The sequence below is a fragment of the Eurosta solidaginis genome, chromosome 5 (assembly GCF_040869045.1).
Source record: "Eurosta solidaginis isolate ZX-2024a chromosome 5, ASM4086904v1, whole genome shotgun sequence".
In the NCBI taxonomy this organism is placed as follows: Eukaryota; Metazoa; Arthropoda; class Insecta; order Diptera; family Tephritidae; genus Eurosta; species Eurosta solidaginis.
Window position 1 is genome coordinate 89,182,248 of NC_090323.1, and position 20,549 is coordinate 89,202,796.

At 37.9% G+C, this 20,549-nt stretch overlaps 1 protein-coding gene across 2 annotated transcripts in view; it reads right to left on the bottom strand.

Moving 5' to 3' along the window:
• Lamtor1 (Late endosomal/lysosomal adaptor, MAPK and MTOR activator 1) overlaps positions 1–20,549 on the bottom strand; it is a 318,543-nt gene that overhangs the window by 95,252 nt on the left and 202,742 nt on the right. Inside the window, exons 4-5 of one of the 2 annotated variants that reach the window (XM_067788982.1) lie at positions 5,287–5,357; positions 3,558–3,614 (exon numbers count right to left, since the gene is read on the bottom strand). In XM_067788982.1, the coding sequence (XP_067645083.1) occupies positions 3,573–3,614; positions 5,287–5,357 (113 nt within the window). In that variant the 3' untranslated portion in view covers positions 3,558–3,572. Of the gene's footprint in view, positions 1–3,557; positions 3,615–5,286; positions 5,358–20,549 lie in introns of those variants that run through there. The other variant, XM_067788981.1, reaches the window with a different exon arrangement.

Sequence of the window (20,549 nt, forward strand, 5' to 3'; positions counted from 1 at the left end):
TATACCGATTTTCTTTGGATATAGGTAGTGGACCAACTAGATCCATATGTATATGTTCAAATCGTCCTGAAGGAATATCAATTTTTTGAATAGGACTTTTCGTATATTTAGAAATTTTACATTTTTGACAGTTAATACAACTAATTGCCCAATTATTAATTTCCTTACGCATTTCTGGCCAAAAATATTTAGATTGAATGAGACGTCTAGTTGTTCGAACACTTGGGTGAGATAAACAATGAATTTTGTCAAATATAATTTTTCTCATTGAATTAGGAACATATGGTCTTAAAGGTTTTTGAGTAATGTCACACCAAATATTGAGATTTAGAAGAGGAATATTAATTTCCTTTAAATTATTTTTGGAACTAAGATCTGAAATTAATTTTTTAAGAATTTCATCTTTTTGTTGTTCATCGTATAATGTTTGAAAATTAATATCTTTTGTTAAAATTGTATTAATATGTGGAATCCGCGAGAGAGTATCAGCTACTGTATTATTTTTGCCAGAAATGTATTGAATGTCATTGGTGAATTGTGCAATGTATTCAAGATGACGAGTTTGATGAGGTGATCTGTCTGTTTTTGAATTTAAAACATGTGTTAAAGGTTTATGATCAGTGTATATAGTAAATGTTCTTCCTTCAAGAAAATGTCTAAAGTGTTTAATAGAGAAATATATTGCTAGAAGTTCTCTATCAAAAGTAGAGTAATTTATTTCAGTTTGAGTTAATTTTCTTGAAAAATATGCAAGTGGTTCTAATGAGTTGTTACTTACTTGTTATAGAACTGCTCCAATTGCAACATTTGATGCATCTACAGCAAGTGATAGTTGACCATTTTTATCAAAGTGAGTGAGTAGTGTTTTTTGTGTAAAAATTTTCTTAACATTTTCAAAAGCTGAAGTAGTTTTTTCTGTCCAATTTAATTCTTTACGTTTATTTTTGATAGCAAAATTTAACATTTCATGTAGTGGACTAAGTTCTTTTGCCAACATTTTAATATATCTATAGTAATAATTCACCATACCTAAACATTTTTGTAATTTATTAATTGAGAGAGGTTTTTCAAAATTAGAAATTATTTCAACTCAGTCAAAAGAAGGCCTGATTCCTTCACTAGAAATTTCATAACTTAGAAAGTCAAATTTTTCAACTCATTATATACAATAAATTTTGTAGGTTTAATATTTAAATTATACTTCTCAAGTCTTTTAAAAACTGCTTTTAAATGTTCTATATGCTCTTCCTGATTGTTACTAGCTACTAATATGTCGTCAATATAGACAAAAACAAAATCTAAACCTGAAAATACTTCGTTTATGAAATGTTGAAATGTTTGAGCACTGTTTCGTAATCCAAATGGCATTCGTACGAATTCAAACATTCCGAATGGAGATGTTATAGCTGTTATGTGAATATCTTCTTCTGCCATTGGTATTTGGTGATATGCACGAATGAGGTCAATTTTCGAAAATATTTTTTTATTTTTTAAATCTATGTTAAGGTCATGAATATGAGGTAAGGGATACCTATCCGGTATTGTTATAAAATTAAGTCATCTGTAATCTCCACAAGGTCTCCAGTCATTTGGATCTTTCTTAGGGACCAGATGGAGTGGAGAAGTGATGTGAGAGTTAGAAGGTCTACATATACCAGTTTTGACTAAAAATTCAAATTAAGTTTTTGATATTTTTAATTTTATAGGATCTAGACGACGAGGTTTAGAAAAAGGAGATACTTCTTTTATTTCTATTCGGTGAACCGTTTTGTGTTGTACCTTTTCAGTATAATTAGGTTCACAAGTAATAAGGGGAAATTCATTTAAAATATTTATAAATTTATTTTCTGAAATAGGAATCTTAAGAGAAAATATGTCGCAAAAACCAGAAGATCCAGAGACTTTTAATTTTGTTTTCGAATCTGTAATTTCTTTATTTTTAATATCTACCAAAATACCAAATTTTTCTAAAAAATTTGCACCAATAATGGGAGTAGAAATATCTGCAAGAATGAAAGGGAATTAAAAATATCTTCTAAGACCTAAATCAATTTTTAAAAGCTTTGTTCCAAAGGTTTCTATGCTAGATCCATTAGCTGCCGAAAGTTTAAGGTCGGAAAAACGTTTATAAGTTTTAAATTTTGAAGAAGGAATAACTGAAACTATAGCACCTGTATCAATAAAATAATTTAATTTATTGAATTTATCAAATAAGAATAGGCGGTGGGACGATTGATTGTTAACTCCATTATTACCCACAGTCATAATGGATTTGTTTAGTTTAAAGAATTTGATTTTGAATTTGGATTATTTTTATTTACATTAAAATTACAGGGTTTAATACATTTGTAAGCATTATGTTTAAATTTTCGATAATACCAACATATATTATTATCATTATTAAAACTTCTAGATCTAGAAAAATTTCTGAAGTTAGATTGATTTCTTTCTCTAGATCTAGATCGAATTTTTAATTCATTAATATCGGTAGTAATTTGATTTAAATTTTAAAAAATTGTAGTAAAGTCAGTTAAATTTTTTACACATTATTTTCAATACTAGCTATTGAAGAAATTTTCTGATCCATAATTTAAAAAGTAATTCCTGACTAAAAATAGATGATGAACTTGTTAGTGACTTCATATATCTAAAAAGGTCAGATGGAGATCGATCTCCCAATTCAGTATTTGAAAATAAATTTTCAAGTCTGTTTTCCTCACTTAGAGAAAATCTTTCACAAAGAATTTTTTTTAATTGGATTAAATTTGCATATTGTTTCTTGTTGAGTTGAAATAAGAACATTTTGAAATTTGATATTATCATCAATAAAGTTATTTATTTCAAATTGTCCTTCAATAAGTAAAAACCATGTTTTAGGATAATCTGACCAAAATTGAGGTAATTTAAGGGATTTATTTGAATGGAATCTAAATTTATCTCCTTGTGTAGAATTGTCTGAGTGTGTGTCTGGAGCAGTATTAATGTTTGTATTTTGTGTTTGATTTAGAGACATTGTGTTATTCGTGTTATTATTTAAATTCTCTAAAGATGTAAAGGATCGAGTTTTTATTGGTGAACGTAAAACCATTAAAATTTAAAAATGTAATTGTTCCCTGGAAAGGAAGTTAACAAGAGAAAAACTAATACTTAAACGTGAAGTAAAGTTAAAAACAAAAAAATTAAATAAAATTTTATAATAAATTACAATAATTTGTTTATATATATATATATATATATATATATATATATATATATATATATATATATATATATATATATATAAATTTAATATTATTTAATTTTGATAAAAAAATTTTATTCATATAAAAATATATATTTATATTCGTACTTACATACAATATTTATAAATTATTTATATTTAAATTGCTGATATTGCAATGGCTTTATAAAAGTTGTCTAATAGAGTAACAGTTAAAAAAAGTATTAAGTGTTGTTGAAGTATCTTTAATGATGTTGCAGTGACTTTCATTTATAAAAAATTCATTGTAATTTTCGTTCAAAGAACTGCTGTATGAGATCATCCGCATTTAGATCAAAATCAGACGTCGATATTATGCGCAATTAGTTAATAAAAACAAAAGGCGTTGTAACAGCTATAAAAATATTAAATAAACGAATAAAGGAGTCGTTTATATGTAGGTACGAAGTACTTGAGAGCGACGTAATATTACTTGAAGATGAGGCCTTTGAAACTGCTTAATATGTATTAACTCTTATTTGTGCAGTAAATCAGGATAAGTTAGTTTCTTCTTCTACATGCATGCATGTATGGAGTACTCGCTATGGACCAACCGAGTACTCCAAAATTAACCACAATTCATACAAAAAATATGGTCCAATTAACATTGCGATGTCCTAGGACTGGACCATATACTCCAGCGTCGCATTACATCAGAGTAATCCATGGAGTACCCACAGTCCAATAAACATCGTGTAGTGATTACAATCGTTAAAAACGAGCAATGATCGGCTTACAATGTGTTCGTGTAGAAACATGTGTTGGTCCATTGCTGCATTTCAGTGGAGTATAATGGTAAGTACTCCAGTGGACCACATGATCCAACGATTTTTGCAGGGCCGTTTAGTCGATACATACTGCGACGAATATTAGTGATACTCACATCACTAGTCTGATGCTAAGTAAATTAAGCCACAACAACAATAAAGCAGACAATCACTTGTATCTGCATAAGCGAATCAATCATAATGTCTACACATATGTACGTACACCCAGCGGAGAAGCATCGCACAACCACATGCATATATCTGAGATACTCCCGAAAGTATGCAATAATTATGGAAGTAGCACTCGCATATACACGTGCTTGGGGTATGAGAGAAGCTTTAAAATCGTGCATCTGTATTTATAGCTGAGAAATTTATAGCTGATAACTAACTAGTAAATTCTGGAAACAGAAGCGCGTTCAAATATGTCGGCGAGGAAACCGGACAGTATAAAAGCGGCAACAGTTGAGGCACGACAAGTCAGTTTGATTTAAGCACGCTATCTGTCGAGAAATAGAAGTGTTATTCTGAAAGTAGTTTAATAAAGACCACTTTGCATTATCGAACATTGGAGTTATTTATTCAACAGTTTAGTGATTCGAACGTTAGCAGAAGGTTGCAAATAAGCGGAATTTCAGTAAATTCGTTACAATACATATATTAAACGAAAAATAAAATTTCCAAAAAGTGAATAAATTCACCAACACAAAAATTAATAAGCCGATCATTGCTCGTTTTTAACGATTGTAATAACTACACGATGTTTATTGGACTGTAGGTACTCCATGGATTACTCTGATGTAATGCGGAGCTGGAGTATATGGTCCAGTCCTAGGACATCGCAATGTTAATTGGACCATATTTTTTGTATGAATTGTGGTTAATTTTGGAGCACTCGGTTGGTCCATAGCGAGTACTCCATACATGCATGCATGGAGCACTCGCGATTTTTGCAGGGTAATTATGGAGGGCACAAAAAACTAGTTGGTTATGGTGGGATTATGACTAAAGCGTGGTATCGGACCAATAACTGATTATATTGATTTCATTATAACATATGGATATGGCAAGTTGGCCAAGGCTTAAACAGTTCCACCGTGACCGTTATGCGGGACCATGTTGGTAAAAGGAATTTAATTTTCTAATTTGGAGAAAACAAAATTTGCACAACAACAGTCAGATGAATGCTTTTGTAGGCCCACGATCGTCGGGTCAGCTATAATCTAAACACTTAAAACAGGAATATATCTAATACGTTACCTGAAATAAATCTTCAGCGGAGTTCATCATAGGAAGCTGATCACCAGCATTAGGGATGTCTCTTAAGATACCTAGTGGCAAAAACAAGATAAAGATAAGAGATAAAATTTTCAAAACAAGAAATTGTTAGTTTTTCATAGTATAAAACTGGGGATTTGTTTTAAATGTGTTTCTCTCGAAAGCCAAAATCCAGAGTTGGTTTTCAATGGCGATGTTCACACACGGAAACTCAATTGCTTTTTTCCGATTGCATAGCGAGAAGGTGGCGAGGCAAGACGGCGGGTGAGTTGTCCCCCCATCTTTCTTCCTCGGCCTACCTGGCCCACCGATTTTTTGAAAGAAAGTTGGCGGCAATTTGCATTCGTATGTGGACATTGAAAATGTCTATGCTGTACAAAACTATGGAGCTGGAGAATTCAAATTGACACCGTATTCCCGATTAATGTTTCGTGACACGCAACACATTTAAAAGTTTAGTGAAATAACTTCTTTTTTTAAATTTTGTTCTATGCTTCAAAAATATTTTCGCGAAAGCTTCCAAAACCCATAAAATAATGTAAAAAACGTAATAACTATTTCACACAGAGGGTTAATTATATAATTAGTCAAGTTTTCTACATTAAAGCCCTTGTTGAAAACAATCTTCCATACAAAATACAAATTCATAATTATCTCCTTATTGAATGCCTAATGGAGTCAAAAATCTAGTACGTTTTGCTTAATGGGTCGGATTTTATTGTCAGTGTCACAAATGACAATTAGAAAATAAATTATTTTCAATAATTTACTAAAAATAGAAAAACAGTAAAAATATTAAACATTTATTTTCGCTGCATTTGCTTACTCAAAACTTGTCACCTATACTTTACCAAGTGCCGATGGTCTACAGGTTTAGGATCAACAAAGTACAGTCCATCAATACAATAACTCGAGCAAAAACTGAAATATATTCACCACTCGGAGATATTCAAATACGGCGGCGAGGAGTTGGTAGGGCGAACGCATCAGTTTCTTTGGAAAATATAGTCGGATGAGTGCATGCCCGCATTTTGGAATCTAAGTGTTCTTTGTCCAGTCTACAAGAAAGGGGATATTTCCGGCATGAGTGAATTTGGTTTCCCCAAAAAACTTATACGGCTGTGCAAAATGATGTTGAGCAACCCATAAGCTCAGTCAGAATTGGGAAGGACCTGTTGTTATGTGTTAACAGTGCTTCGCCCCATTCAGTGGGCATGACCACTCACAAATATTCATCATGTGTGGCCACACCGCATGCAGGACATACATTATATACATATGTCGAGGTTGATTCTGGACAAGTAAGAGTTTAACCTGTTACAGTATCCAGAACGAAGTTGGGCCAGCGTGACTCCAGCATTTCGTTGTGCTCTTTAATGTTGAGCTCTTTGGCCTCACTATGTAGGTGGTGTTCGGGGGTCAAAAGGAGATATCCGGTGGCAGTTCTGATAGCAGCATATTGACAGACCTGCAGCCTAACCAGTATACGTTTTTAAGACCAGGCGACCAAACTGGTGACGTATAGCGCACGAGCGGCCGCCCAATTGCTTTGTACGTGGTTAGCAACGTTTCTTTATCTTTTCCCCAGGTGCTGCCGGCAAGCGTCTTTGTTCTTTAGATACAATTTCGGTGGCATCCGCCTTGAAGGTCAGAGTATTATCGAACTTTACCCCTAAGATCCTTGGGTGACTGACAGCCGGTAGTGTGACACCATCGACGTGAACGTCCAAAATTTGTGTCATCTGTTCCTTCGACGTCATAAACAGAGTGGCCGTGGATTTTGTCGGTGGTATTGCCGGGTTGCGCGAGGTGAAGAAACTAGAAATATCGGGGAGATAGCTGTTTATTTTAGAAACTAATTCACCAATTTAATGGCCAGGTCCTGTTGCCATAATCATGCAGTCGTCGGCATAGGAAATGATTGTAACTCCTTGTGGCGGAGGGTGTTGATATGTAGAAATTAAACAGAAGCGGGGATAGGACACCACACTGTGGTACCCCCTTTTTAATTTTCCTAGGTTTTGAGATTTCGTCCCTAAATTGAACCGACGCTTGCCGACCATTCAGATAATTTGCCGACTCGTTAGGCAAGGGGGATGGTGTGAGCCTTCTATGTCTTGGAGTAGCGTGCCGTGGTTTACTGTGTCAAAAGTTTTGAGTGCCACGAGCACCGTCGTACAATGGGGTTTTTCCTGATTTAGTCCGTAATTAGTCCGTAATTCGCGCGGTGCTGGTGCTGTACATTTCGCGGAAGCCATGTCGGTGCATGGCTAGGCGAAGATTTGCCGTGAAATGAGGGAGAAAACGGTTTCCAATGTTCGCTACTGTCGAAAGGAGTGATATCGGTCGATATGGCTCGCCTTGGTTTGCTAGTTTGCCAGGCTTTAGTAGTGGAATCATCCATGCCATTTTCCATTGTTCAGGAATGACAAAGGACTTCAGCGACAGGTTGAAAACGTGCGTTAGGTAGTTTATTCCCTCAGCGCTAAGGTGTTTTAGCATTGGCATGGCGATTCCGTCTGGGCCTATTGATATATATTGTTCGAATTAGATAAAGTTTTGTCGCCGAAGACTATGGATACTCTATCATTGTGTTTAGTTGGATTGGACAGGTATTTGACGGTTGAACACAATTTACCAACACCCGCAGAGAGCTTACAGTTCTTTAGATGCTCCTCCCCTTTGGTATGCTTGTGTTCATTCACCTGCCGCATAATATCCAAGTTGAGGCTTCTAAAGTGGGGGTTCTCTAGGGTTGAGATGTCTCGTCAGGTCACATTCCTTGATAAGCTTGCGGCTTCAGCAGGGCAATGCGGTATGATTTCAGGTATTCTACCGGCCGGAATAAAACGTGCAGAAGCTGAAGCGATGACCTTGCGGAACGCAAGCTCGCCATGCCGGACATCAGTTGAGATGGGGAGAGCAGCAAAAGATTGATTTGTGAAGGTTGTGTAGCCTTCCCAGTTAGCTTTTTTTAAATTAATAAAAGTCTGCTCTTCAGAAGTGATGAAATTAGCAGATCGGTTTATTGAAAGGAGTATGTGCAGGTGGTCAGCTGCTAAAGTAAGCATCGGCTGCCATTCAACGCAGTTTATGAACCCTGCGCTGACGATTGAGATGCCAGATGAGCTGTAATAATTAGCTGCAATTCGGCTGGGGGATCGCCATTTATCGTGCAGAAAGTCGTATTGTCTATTTGCTCTGCTAGTTGCCTGCCTCTCCTCTCGACTAGGAAGCTGGAATGCCAGAGGTCATGGTGAGCGTTGAAATCGCCAAGGATAATGCGGATTTCGCCACAGTAGCGTACTGATATCAGGGCGATAGCCACTTGGACGGCAGGAAGAATATAGATGTTAATTATTTCTAGGTCAACATCGCCTGGCCGGATGATTATGCTTTGACTTTCTAAGGTATTATCCCTGTGGTTGATGCTAGGTTGAAATAGACTATATTGCACGGTGGGGGCAGTCGTCACTCTGGGAGTCAGAGATGGGCGAAGGCGCCTTGAAGAATATATGCTTTGTCGAGTGTGCTGTCTGATTGCAGCTGGAGTACCTGGTGTCGATTAATTGGTAAAACTAAACGAGGTTTCAGACAGGGTGACCCCTTTTCTGCAGGACTTAACCGCTCTGGAAGAATATTCTATAAAACGTACATTTACTGGCATATGCTGATGATATTTATATCATCGAGGCTTGTTTACTCCAAATTGTAAAAGCAAGCGGTAAAGATGAGTTTCCTGGTGAATGAGATTAAACGAACTACCTGCTGTCATCAAGAAAAGAGTCAGCGCATATGCACCTTGGAAACAAAGCAGCCATAATTTAAGATTGTAAAAGACTTCGTTTATATGGGAACCGGCATTAACACTGACAACATCAGCTCTGAAATCCAGCGAAATATCACTCTTGCAAATAAATGCTACTTTGAACTAGGTAGGCAATTGAAAAGTAAAGACCTCTCTAGGCAAACGAAAATAGTGCTCTACAAGTCACTTATCGTACCCGTCCATGATATATGGTGCAGAAGCATGGATCATGACCACATCACATGAAGCGGCTCTAGGAGAGTTCGAGAGAAAAGTTCTTCGAAAGATTTATTAACTTCTACGCGTTAGCGTTGGCGAGTACCGAAGAAGATTTAGTGATGAACTGTACGAGCTTTACGCACATAATAGTCCAGTGAGTTAAAACGCAGCGGCTACTCTGGTTAGGTCATGTTATGCGAATGAAAGATGACGCTACGACTAAGAAAGTATCGGAACCCTCCCATGGAAGCAGAGTAAGAGGACGGCCCTCACTTCGCTGGAAGGACCAGGTGGAAAACGATTTAAACACCCTTAATGTGACCAATTGGACCCAGTTGGCAGAGCGAAGAAGCAACTGGCGCGACTTGTTGGACCACCATAACCGTTTAAACGGTTAAGCGCCAATTAAGTAAGTATATTTACCAAATGTGGTTCAAATGACAATATTGTGTTTTTTAGTGTAAGGATCTTTGATCCTTTAAGTGGCGCCCGAGCAGGGACGGTGAAGCTAGTGTATAAAGTGAAAAGAGGCTTATATTCCAAAAAATTATAAAACAAAAAACCGTGCGTTATAAGAAGTGAAAAGAGGCTGATAGCCTGTGGAAACGGGGGCAATGGAACATGACGTGTTCTGCGTTTTCTAACTCCGTGGTACAAATTGGGCAATGAGTATCTTCCTCTATCCTACGCTTCCATAAATACTCTTTGAAACCGCCATGTCCACTCATTATCTGCGTGAGATGGTAGTTCAGTTCGCCGTGCTTCCGCTCATTCCATTGAGCTACGTTCCAAACTAGCGTGAAAGTCCAACGCCCATTACTCGAGGCCTCCCTCCGTTCTTGCCACTTAGCTATTGTTTGTGTCCTTGCTCTTTTCTTGTCTTCTTCAGATGGTCGCTCGATATTAGTGTTATACAGATCGGTCATTTCGCTTGCCAGTAAGTCGACTAGGACTTACCGGGTTAGAACCAGGATCCCGTCGTCGGACACCGTCCGATAAGCACTTGCTATTCTTAAAAGGGCAAGTCGGTACGCTGCTAATATATATTTTTGATGGGTCTGTTTAGATCCATACCACACTGGCGCTGCGTATAGTATTATTGAGCTGGTTACTGTGGACAATAGCTGACGTGTAGCTTCGCTCGGACCACCTATGCTAGGCATTATTCGCATAAGTGATCCATTAACTTTGGTAATTTTCTCCCCCACCGCTCTGAAGTGCTCTTTGAAAGTTAACTTAGAGTCAATGTGCACTCCTAAGTATGTTAAGGAATCGTTTGAAATGATTGGATGATCCCCGACATTTAAGACTAACTCGTTCGCCGACCGTTTGGAGCTTACTAATACCACTTCCGTCTTTTGGCTAGCCAACTCCAGTCCCGTATTGGTCAGCCATTCCTTCATTCTTGCTACGGCGTCATTACCCAGCAAACACAGTTTCTAACGTTAGAGAAATATTGTAATTTTTTTTATTTTTAAAATTAAAAGGAAAAACAAAAACACAAGTGAAAACAAGATGAAGCAATACTACAAACACATGAAGTACAAATATGGACAAAATACATGCATTACACTGAAACACTATAGCAAACAAAAACACAAACTAGCAAAACAGATCGAACAGTTAAAGTTTTTACTGTAATGCAAGCAATACGGCTTAATCCCAAATTACTTATCAAATTCCATAAAGAATGTAAAGGCAGCAACAACATCTGGAAAAATCAAACAGCAACTGGAAAATTCAAAACGGGTTTTTCTCACAAAAATTCTAAACATCGAAATAAGTCAGACAAACATTAACATCAAAACAACCAAAGACTACTTGTACCATGAAAGCATCTTTAACTAACTCCGAGGTAGACGCGTTCACCAATCAACAGAACCTCCTTTTGACAAAGCCAACGAAAAACGATCAACAGTTATGACAAAAATAGAGAGACTTAAATACGAACAGATGCAGAAGTTAGGGATACACAAGAACAACAATTGGTTTGTTAACAAAACAACCGTCGATTTTCCCGATGAAGTCAGGTGGGTACTCTCTCTTGGTAGAAAATTCACACTACCAACAACAAAAACAAGTTTCTCACCAATACATACTATAGCTGAAATGGAGCAAGTTATCACAGGTATAAAAGACGAAAAAGAGAAAGAATCGGCAAGAAATATGCTAAGTAACAGAATAACACTCTTTAAAAGAAACATAAAACACAACGCTGCGGAAAAATTCATTTTAGCATCATTCGCCCACACAAAGGAGTTTTTGAAATCCCACAAAAACATTGTCATAACAGATGCTGATAAAGGCAACAAAACGGTAGCAATGTACGAATCGGAATACACAAACAAGATGAACGAATTACTGGAAGGCAAAAACACATACAAAACCATACGGGTAGACCCAACGAACACTCTACAGAGAAAAAACAATAACATAGCAGATGAGCTTTACAAAGCACAACACATAATGAGAAGAGAAAAACAACTTCTCACATGCACAGCAGCCATCGCGCCAAGGCTTTATGGACTACCAAAAGTTCATAAACCTCAAGTTCCTTTACGTCCCATTGCCTCGTCTGTCCTGGTCCCCTGTTACAATTTGTCAAAATATGTTGGAGAAATTCTCAAGCCACTTATTTCAGAAAGATTTAATGTGAAAAATGCATATGAATTGAAAGATAAACTAACTAATATATGTTTGTCCGATGATGAAGTGTTAGTCTCATTCGATGTCATTTCCCTGTTCACAAATATACCGACAATGCTTGCAACCAAGATTATAATGAACAAATGGGACAGAATACAAGAAACAACAAAAATCCCAAAGAAAAGATTTCAAGAAATCCTGGACTTTTGTCTCAAAGACAACAATTATTTTAAGTGCAATAACAAATTATACTTCCAAACATTTGGAATGCCAATGGGCACTCCCCTCTCCCCAACCATTGCGGACATTGTTATGGACGAACTACTTGACAACACCATCTCGGAGCTGAAACAACACTACAATATTGACATCATATTTATTTATTTATTTATGTAGACGACATTTTTGCAATAACAAAACGAAGCGTCACGAACAAGATTCTAGAGACACTTAACAAATATCATCCAAAACTCAAGTTTACAATAGAAATGGAGGAAAACGAAAGCATCCCCTTTATTGATGTCCGTATAAATAGAGACAAAAACAATATAATTCTGAACTGGTACTCTAAACCCACCTCCTCTGGACGTCTGATCAACTATTTCTCTTCCCAACCTAGGAAATATAAAATCAACACAGCGAAAAATTTAATTAGTAAAATATTGACAATAAGCCATAGAAAATTCCACGAAGCTAACATAGAAAAAAATATACAACATATTAAAAAGCAACAACTACCCAGTGCAATTGATACGCGAACTGATCACACAAGAGAAAATAATAACAGGAGAACAGAAAACGAAGCAACAAAACCCAGAAACATCTAATGCGTCAAAAAAATATTACAGCATCACATACATACCAAAACTTAGCGAGAACTTTGATCAGAAAATATTAAAGCAACAAAATATTACGCTTGCATACAAATCGAATGCAACAATATCCAGCATTTATACGAAAATGAAAAGCCCAATAGAAAAACAACAACAAAGCAACGTTGTTTATGAAATAAAATGCAAAGGCAACGACGACGAACGCTGTGATATCGGAACAACAAAAAGAGCATTAGGCGTCCGCTTAGCCGAACATGAATCGGATATAAAAGGCAAAAACAAAGCACAGCCTTAGCTCAACACATTTTAAGTAGTGGCCACGCAGCTGACTTTACCAACACCAAAATCATCGACAAAGAAAAGAGAGAAATAACGCGATACACATTAGAGAGTCTAAGAATATTACAAAGAAGGGAGGAGACGATAAACAAAACAGAGGACACCGATAATATAGCTTCAGCTTACTTGTTATGCATAAGAAAATGAACAGCAATTTAGTTTAGACAAGACTACCACAAGAAGTGGTACTGATGGTACTAGTTTTAAGCTCTAATATAATTGTTTAATATTGTAGTGAGTATTGCAAAAATTCAAGTGAATTTATTTCTTCTGTTTGTGCGAATGTATAATTGATATATGTCTTTCGTTTTTTAAAAATAAACAGAGTTGCCCCTGATGATGCTGAAATTTGTCAGCGAAACGTTGGGCAGAATGGTGAATTGAATTCTTTCATTTGCACCAAAATAAATGGATCAGCCAAGCCTGAAATAATTCATATAAATTGTAATTCTACATTAGAATTCTAATTTAGTTCTCTAATGCAATTCGAATCGAAAACTAGGTTAGAGAACTAGGTTAGAATTCGACTGTGAAACGATTCGAATAACACTAGAAATACGATGTTATGATTATTGTCACAGTTATCGATTATTTGCACGACATGATCACTCATTCTTAGTGTCATACAAACAAAATAAAAATAGTGGAAATATTACAAGTTGCGAAATGAGTTTTTTTTTATTTATAATAATAAATACTAGTAAATGAATCAAAAAAGGTTAAAAAATGAAAGCGAGCAGATTATTGAAGTGCTATTTGAATGGCATAAAAAAACGCTTCCTCATCCGTACCTCAAACCAACGCTGAGCTCAATCTTTAAGTACGTTTTTAATTTATTATAATAGAAAAAGAATTTGAAATATGTTATTCTTAATACATAAGATTATAACCAAATAAACGTATTTGATATAATGAAACAATGAAAATTTCGCTTATTTTAAATAATTGAACTTAATTGCGCATCACTCCAAAATTCTCATTAGCAACTCATTAGAATTTGGCGTTAGAATTCGATTAGAATTCTAACCCTTTTCTCGATATCGAGAACGAAGTCCCCTTTTTGTCGAGAATGCTATAATTCGCGACAGTTTCGCAAATCGTCCTCTAACCTTCTACCTTAGAGAAATACATTAGAATTCGATTCGTCTTCTAATCATTTTCTAACCTAAATGTTTGTTGGGTACATAATGCTTGAAGCAGGTCCAGTTTCTTGGCCACTACTACCACTGCAATATCATCAGCATATCCCACAGTTTGCGTGTTTTCTGGTAGATCAATCTTTAGCACCCCGCCATGCATTACATTCCAAAGCGTTGGACTGAGAACAGATCCCTGTGGGACGCCTCCTGTGATTTTGTACTCTTTTGTTCCTTGATCCGTGTCAAAAAGAAGTACTCTGTCTTTAAGAAAACTACCTATTATTCTGCGTAAGTAAGCTGGAGTGCCGAAGCTTTGCAGCGCTGCCATTATCTGCATCTAGTTCGCAGTGTTAAAAGCATTCTTGATGTCCAACAAAATCAGTGCACAGAACTTCCTTTTATTTTGGCCTCCAGAGATAGCTTCTCTAGCTATATTGACGACAGTTTGTATTGCATCTACGGTGGATCTTTATTTGCGAAATCCATATTGACTATTCGATAAGCCACCTGGTCTTTCTAGAGTCAGCTGTAGGCGCTCACTAATTATAAGCTCGAAAATCTTCCCTAGGGAATCCAGCATACAAAGTGGCCTATATGAGGATGGTTGGTCCGGCTGTATACCACGTTTCAGTAATAGGCCAAGTCTTTGTCGTTTCCAGGCGAGGGAACACGCCTTCTTGCATACAGGCATTAAAAAGATCAGTAAATAATGTAGCCCTAGTTGTGATCGCGGCTTTAAGGGCTATGTTTGGTACTTCGTCGGGTCCTGGGGATTTGTTATCAGCAACTCTTTTTGCAGCGTCCAGCACCTCTTGCTCTGTAATTTGCGGAATTTCCGTACTTTCTAGATCCTCGCTTGGATAAGTCCAGCGATCTTGCGCCGGGAAAAGTGTTTCAACAATAATATTCATCAGTATCGGGTACGTAGGTTGCTGTGATATCGGTCCTTTAACTTTGGCCATCACAGTTCTGTAGTCCGATCCCCAAGGATCTAGGTCGACATTATCCAGCAGTTCCCTAAAGCATAACTTTTTGCTCTTTTTTATGGCATTTTTAAGTGACTTTCTTTATGCGACGTAGGTGCTGTGTAACTCCGCATATCGTGGTGATGAGCGTGCCCTCTGCGCTATTCTTCGTGCTTTGTGACATTTTCTACGCTCTTCCGCAATTTCGTCATTCCACCAATATACCGGAGTGCACTGTGCTTTTCCGCGACTTCTGGGCATGGCAGCATCACATGCCATACATAGCAACTTAGTGATTTGAACCGACTGGTCTTCCGCATGCGATTCTCGTACTATGGCGTCCTTCCAGATAATATCAAATATTTGTGGGTCGAAAAGGTGCTGTTTCCATTTCCTACTTTGTCGATGTCTTGCTGCTACCGTTCGTGGAGTTTCGAGCAGCTCTACGCTAATAGCTTTACGGTCGCTGTGTGTGCAGACGTTGCTTATGGACCATTTTGCTCGTCTTGCTATTTCGCTGCTAGCGAAGGTGAGATCTATAATGGATCGTCTGGTACCTGTATCGAAGGTATATATCCCTCGTTCATTTAGGACTTCTAGCCTCAAAGAAGTAAGGCTTTCGAGAAGAACTCTCCCTCTTTCGTTGGTTCGTCTATTTCCCCACACAGATGACCATGCATTGAAGTCTCCACACACTAAAAGCGGGTGTTTACCTCGTGCTTCAGAGGTGATCCCGTATATCATGTCTTTGAATTCGGCGATGGTCATGCTCGGAGGGGCATAGCAACTGAAGACGTATATACGGCTGATTTTTGCCCACGTGAATACTGCTACCGTTGGCGTCATATTTTCCTGTGGGAGAAATTTCCCTGGTGCCCAAATTGAGGCTTTCCCTGCCGAATCTGAGTGCCAACCCTGCTCCTGACGATTTTTGTATTATTCACTATGTCATATCCTCCCTCATAGACTGTTTGGGATAATAGCTCTTGGGCTGCCTCGCAATGGTTTAAATTGAGCTGCAATACCCTCATGAGACAGTCATTTTGTTGCCCTCTCGTTGTGGGCATCTGAAACTGCCTGCTGAGTGTTGTCCCCCACATAGCGCGCATTTCGGTGCGTTTTCGCAACTTTCAGCCTTATGACCTTCCTGCATAGGCTAGACCTATCTACAGTCTCTTTACATTTCTGAGCTATATGCCCGTAGCCCCAGCACCTATAACAGCGTTTCTCTTGCTTAAGCTCTCTAATTCGGCAGGAAACCCATCCTACCCGGATTCTTTGCGTATTAAGAACCGCCTTGGCATCATCCGCTGTAAGGCTTATAAGTGCCGACTTCGTGCCACTGTACCATGTGCGTATGCTTTTTATGGCACTCACATCTGGAAGTTTGATGTTGCATTGCTGGTGGAGGGCGTTGCAAATTTCCTCGGGCGTAGTAATCTCATCGAGATCTCTGCACTGTAGTGTGACCATTTGGGACTTTGTTATAACTTTAGCCGAGTCCTAAGGTACCGCTTCAATTTCTGCTTGGTACGCGCTTGTTTTCCCTTTTTTCAGCTCTAGTATCAGCTCTCCTTTCGCCGATCTTCTAATCGTTTGGACGTCATCACCTAGATATTTTAATTCGTCGCATCTTCTCACTTTACGCAATATGTCCGCGTACGTCGCATCCCCCGCCTTGGAAATGATGATTGCATCCGGCCTAGCCTTAAGTACTTTTTCCTTGCTCTTTTTAGCTAACTGCCACTCTCCCGTCTTTTGGGCTGCAGTTTCCTCTTTCCGCTCCGTCTTCTCTTGTGTTTCTTGCCGTCGTTTGTGACCACCCACGTGCCCTGGTAAGACGTCTTTTAGTGTAGTAGTGGGTTTTGCCACGTTTTTCTCCTTGGTCGAGTACGAATTATTCCTCGGTTGCTTTCCTGGGGGTGATGGACTTCTATCCTTGGCACATTCGCTTGCACGCAATTTCTGTACTAAATTCTTTACATCTAGGGCCGACTCGATGTACAGCACTTTTATTACGGAGGCCAAGAGCTTGATTTCCGCGTGTATATTATTACGCTCTATGAAGAACTGCGTCAAGTCCTCAATCGCCTTGCCTAGCTTGGCCATCTTTTTTTCTCCAGGGGGGTTTTGCTGATTTAACGCAGCTGACGCCTGCTTAATTAGCTCACTTAATGTTGGTGTGCCCGTTTAAGCCTTGCTGTCGGAGCTCTTTTTGCAAAGCTTCGGTGTAGCACCCGGCGACAACGCTCCTTGCTTGCTTTCGGCCTCCGCTCCTTTGGGTTTCGTTACCACTTGCGACGAATTGTTAAGGCCCCCAGCCGATGGGCCACGCCCTTCTGGAGAGCGAGCTTGCTTCCTTCTTACGAATGGATTGAACGCCATTTTATTCTCCAGCGAAGGGGGCTATTACTCAAACTCACACCCGGAATACTCTTGGGAAGTCTAGCCATGATTTTTATCATCTGGCGTGCCCACTGGGAACTTGGCTTCCACATAGCCAAGTTTTCAAGCAAGCCAAAAGCAAAATTGCAGGTTTATGTTCACGCCTCTATACAAAGATATGTATTTGGGTGGGCATATAAATCCTGCAAACAAGAAACAAATATATGTACACACGTTTATAATATCAGTTTTTTATAACATCAGTTTTGATTGGTTTAATAAGTTTGCTTTTTGAATTTTCGCCAGATCACCTCAAAACAACACACTGGAAACTGTCTTTGGTTGTACGAAGGCACAACTTGGAAACAACAACATTGAGGAATTTATGCTAACAATACGTCAAACACAACAAAAGCACGGTGGTAAGACAACACGTCGACAACACTATATTTTTCTTGGCAACATAGATAGCAAAAACAACACATTTAAAACGGATCCAGAAACACACAGCTACCACGTAAGTTCAGGACATTAATGACGGCCAATACCGATCCAGGCAAAATTAACACTGCACAAGTTCGTTGGTAGCAGCAACAACAACATACAAAGCATTCCAACAAGGAGTAGATTTCAGCAAAATCTCAACAACCCCGGGCGCAGCAACATCAGATTTGGAGCCACTTTTTGATAGTTTTTTATATTTTTTATAATTTGTAAAAATTACCTTTTTTTAATATTTAGATTAACAGTTTAATACGAAAGGGTGAGGGCATATGGAAACATTTCTAATTCTGTTTAAACATTTTTCTTTAAATTTCTCCTAGTTTCACTTTAATTTCAATCTCCCTTTTTGCCAATTACTTAGTTCCTTTCACTTTCAGTTTAATTTTGTTTTTTTCTTTCCACCTATTCATTATTACGAAGTTCTTTTGATTTCTTATTATTTTGTCTTACCCCACAGATTATTACGATAATCTTTAATTACTCTTCTTATCGGGATACTCTGCCCACGTAACAAAAGGCAGAGGTTTGAACTTCTATAGTGAAATTTTTTTATTTTGTTATTTTTTTTCTGTACCCTTTAGAATTAGAATTTAACTTGTTAAGAAATTGGTCAATGAGAGGGCATTAAGGAGAGTCGGAATAAGTCTAGCTTAGTTTGAATTTATTTGAAGTTAGTTTCTGGTTCACTAATTGAATTGTATAATAATGCAATGGCATTAGGGTAGTCTAAGAACCAAGCGGCAGCTTTATTAGTTGAAAGTTAATTTAAGCCCTATATACGATTTTTCTCTGTCGGTTAAACTCATAGTTTTCTTTTAGAGACTAAGCAAATTGAACTTATGAATAAAATTGTTAGTATGTTTGGATGAAATTCGAATAAATTCATTATGCAGGGCTAGGTTGACAATATTTGGTGTAGGTGCTGCGCTTGCGCGCGATAAGGGTAAGTGAAGGTGAACATAGGGAAATGACTTGTTGGCGGACGGACGGACTTATGTCAGGTTTGGGGGCACTGTAAGTAGATAGGAGTCAGCACAGTGCCCACGGTGCGGTACACTTTGCACTGCAGAGGGAGGGTAGCCTCCACCTGACAGGACAGGCCTTCATCTTTTTGCCCTCTTAACTTAGCCCCTCTCGTATGTTTCCATCTTTTTCAGCTTTCCTCTCTTTTACAACACATGCAGGTATGAACCCCTTTTGTTCATGTGGCTGTGGGTGAGGACGGTGGTGAAATGCCCCGCCCAAGATGACGAGCTAGCCTGGACCCGCAAGCATACCTGCTTGCCGCCGCTCCTCGCCATCCAAACAGTCAGCCACGTAACAATGGCGCCCAAGGTCAATAGCCCGATCAATTTTTCATTTCCATGTTAATTAATTGTCTTTTGTTTTAAATTTCCCATTTTTATTTTAATTATTTCGCATTTATCATTTTTGAATTTCTTAATTTTTTTCAACCTCTCCTTCCTTAGATTTTCCAATTTTTTTTTCTTAAATTCTTTTTACCCTTCTAAACCCAATCCTTATTTCCGTCTTTTGACAGAACTGGGACCGCCATTTGGGTTCACCTGATCGACAAGTGTCATCATGACTAGAGGATAGGGATAAGCCGACTGTCCATGTCAGGGTTCCTTTGTTGAACTTCAACAGTTCGACAAAGTGATAACTGGCATGTCACTTAGCTAGTGGCGAGCTATTCAAGCTACCTTACCGGGAGTCCAGCATTCCTGGTAAGTGAGGTTTACAGTCGTCGCCACGATAGTAGAGGAGGTGTGGCATCCACTCTTAGGGACTAGCTCTTGAGCGTGATGTGCCACACTTCCACGGACAGCACGACGGACCAGACCTTAAGGTACTTAGATACGGACGTAATCACCTTCTTTGAACCTTCGCCAAGGCAGCACCAAATACACCAAAGCAAAATTCCTAAAAAAAAAATAATAACTTAATTGAATTCGTATAAAGTAGCGTTTTCACTTGTATTTCTATGAGAATTGCGTTTCACTAAGTTAGACATTGCATTAAGTTTTAGGTTTTTGGTAAAGGCTAGGCCTCACAAAACTATTAATTTTTTTAAATATCGCACACTTCTGTTGAACTTACATACACCTATACATAAATTTGAATTACACATATATTTACACACGTCTATATTTAAATAAGTGTCTTTTTGCAGACACATAATTGAATTGTATATTTTGCTGGTTTTCCTTTTTTACTTTTGGTGTCGTGTTATATGAATTAGACGTACATTTGAATTACATATCAGTGCGACCCTTACGTCATCATTAAATTGTTTTCCTTATCTCTTGTCAGGAGTCCAATTTTTCTTTAGCGTGTATCGCAGTGCGATTGTTACTCGGATACATTAGTGTGTCCGGCCAAATTCTAAATTGCTTTTTTCGATTTT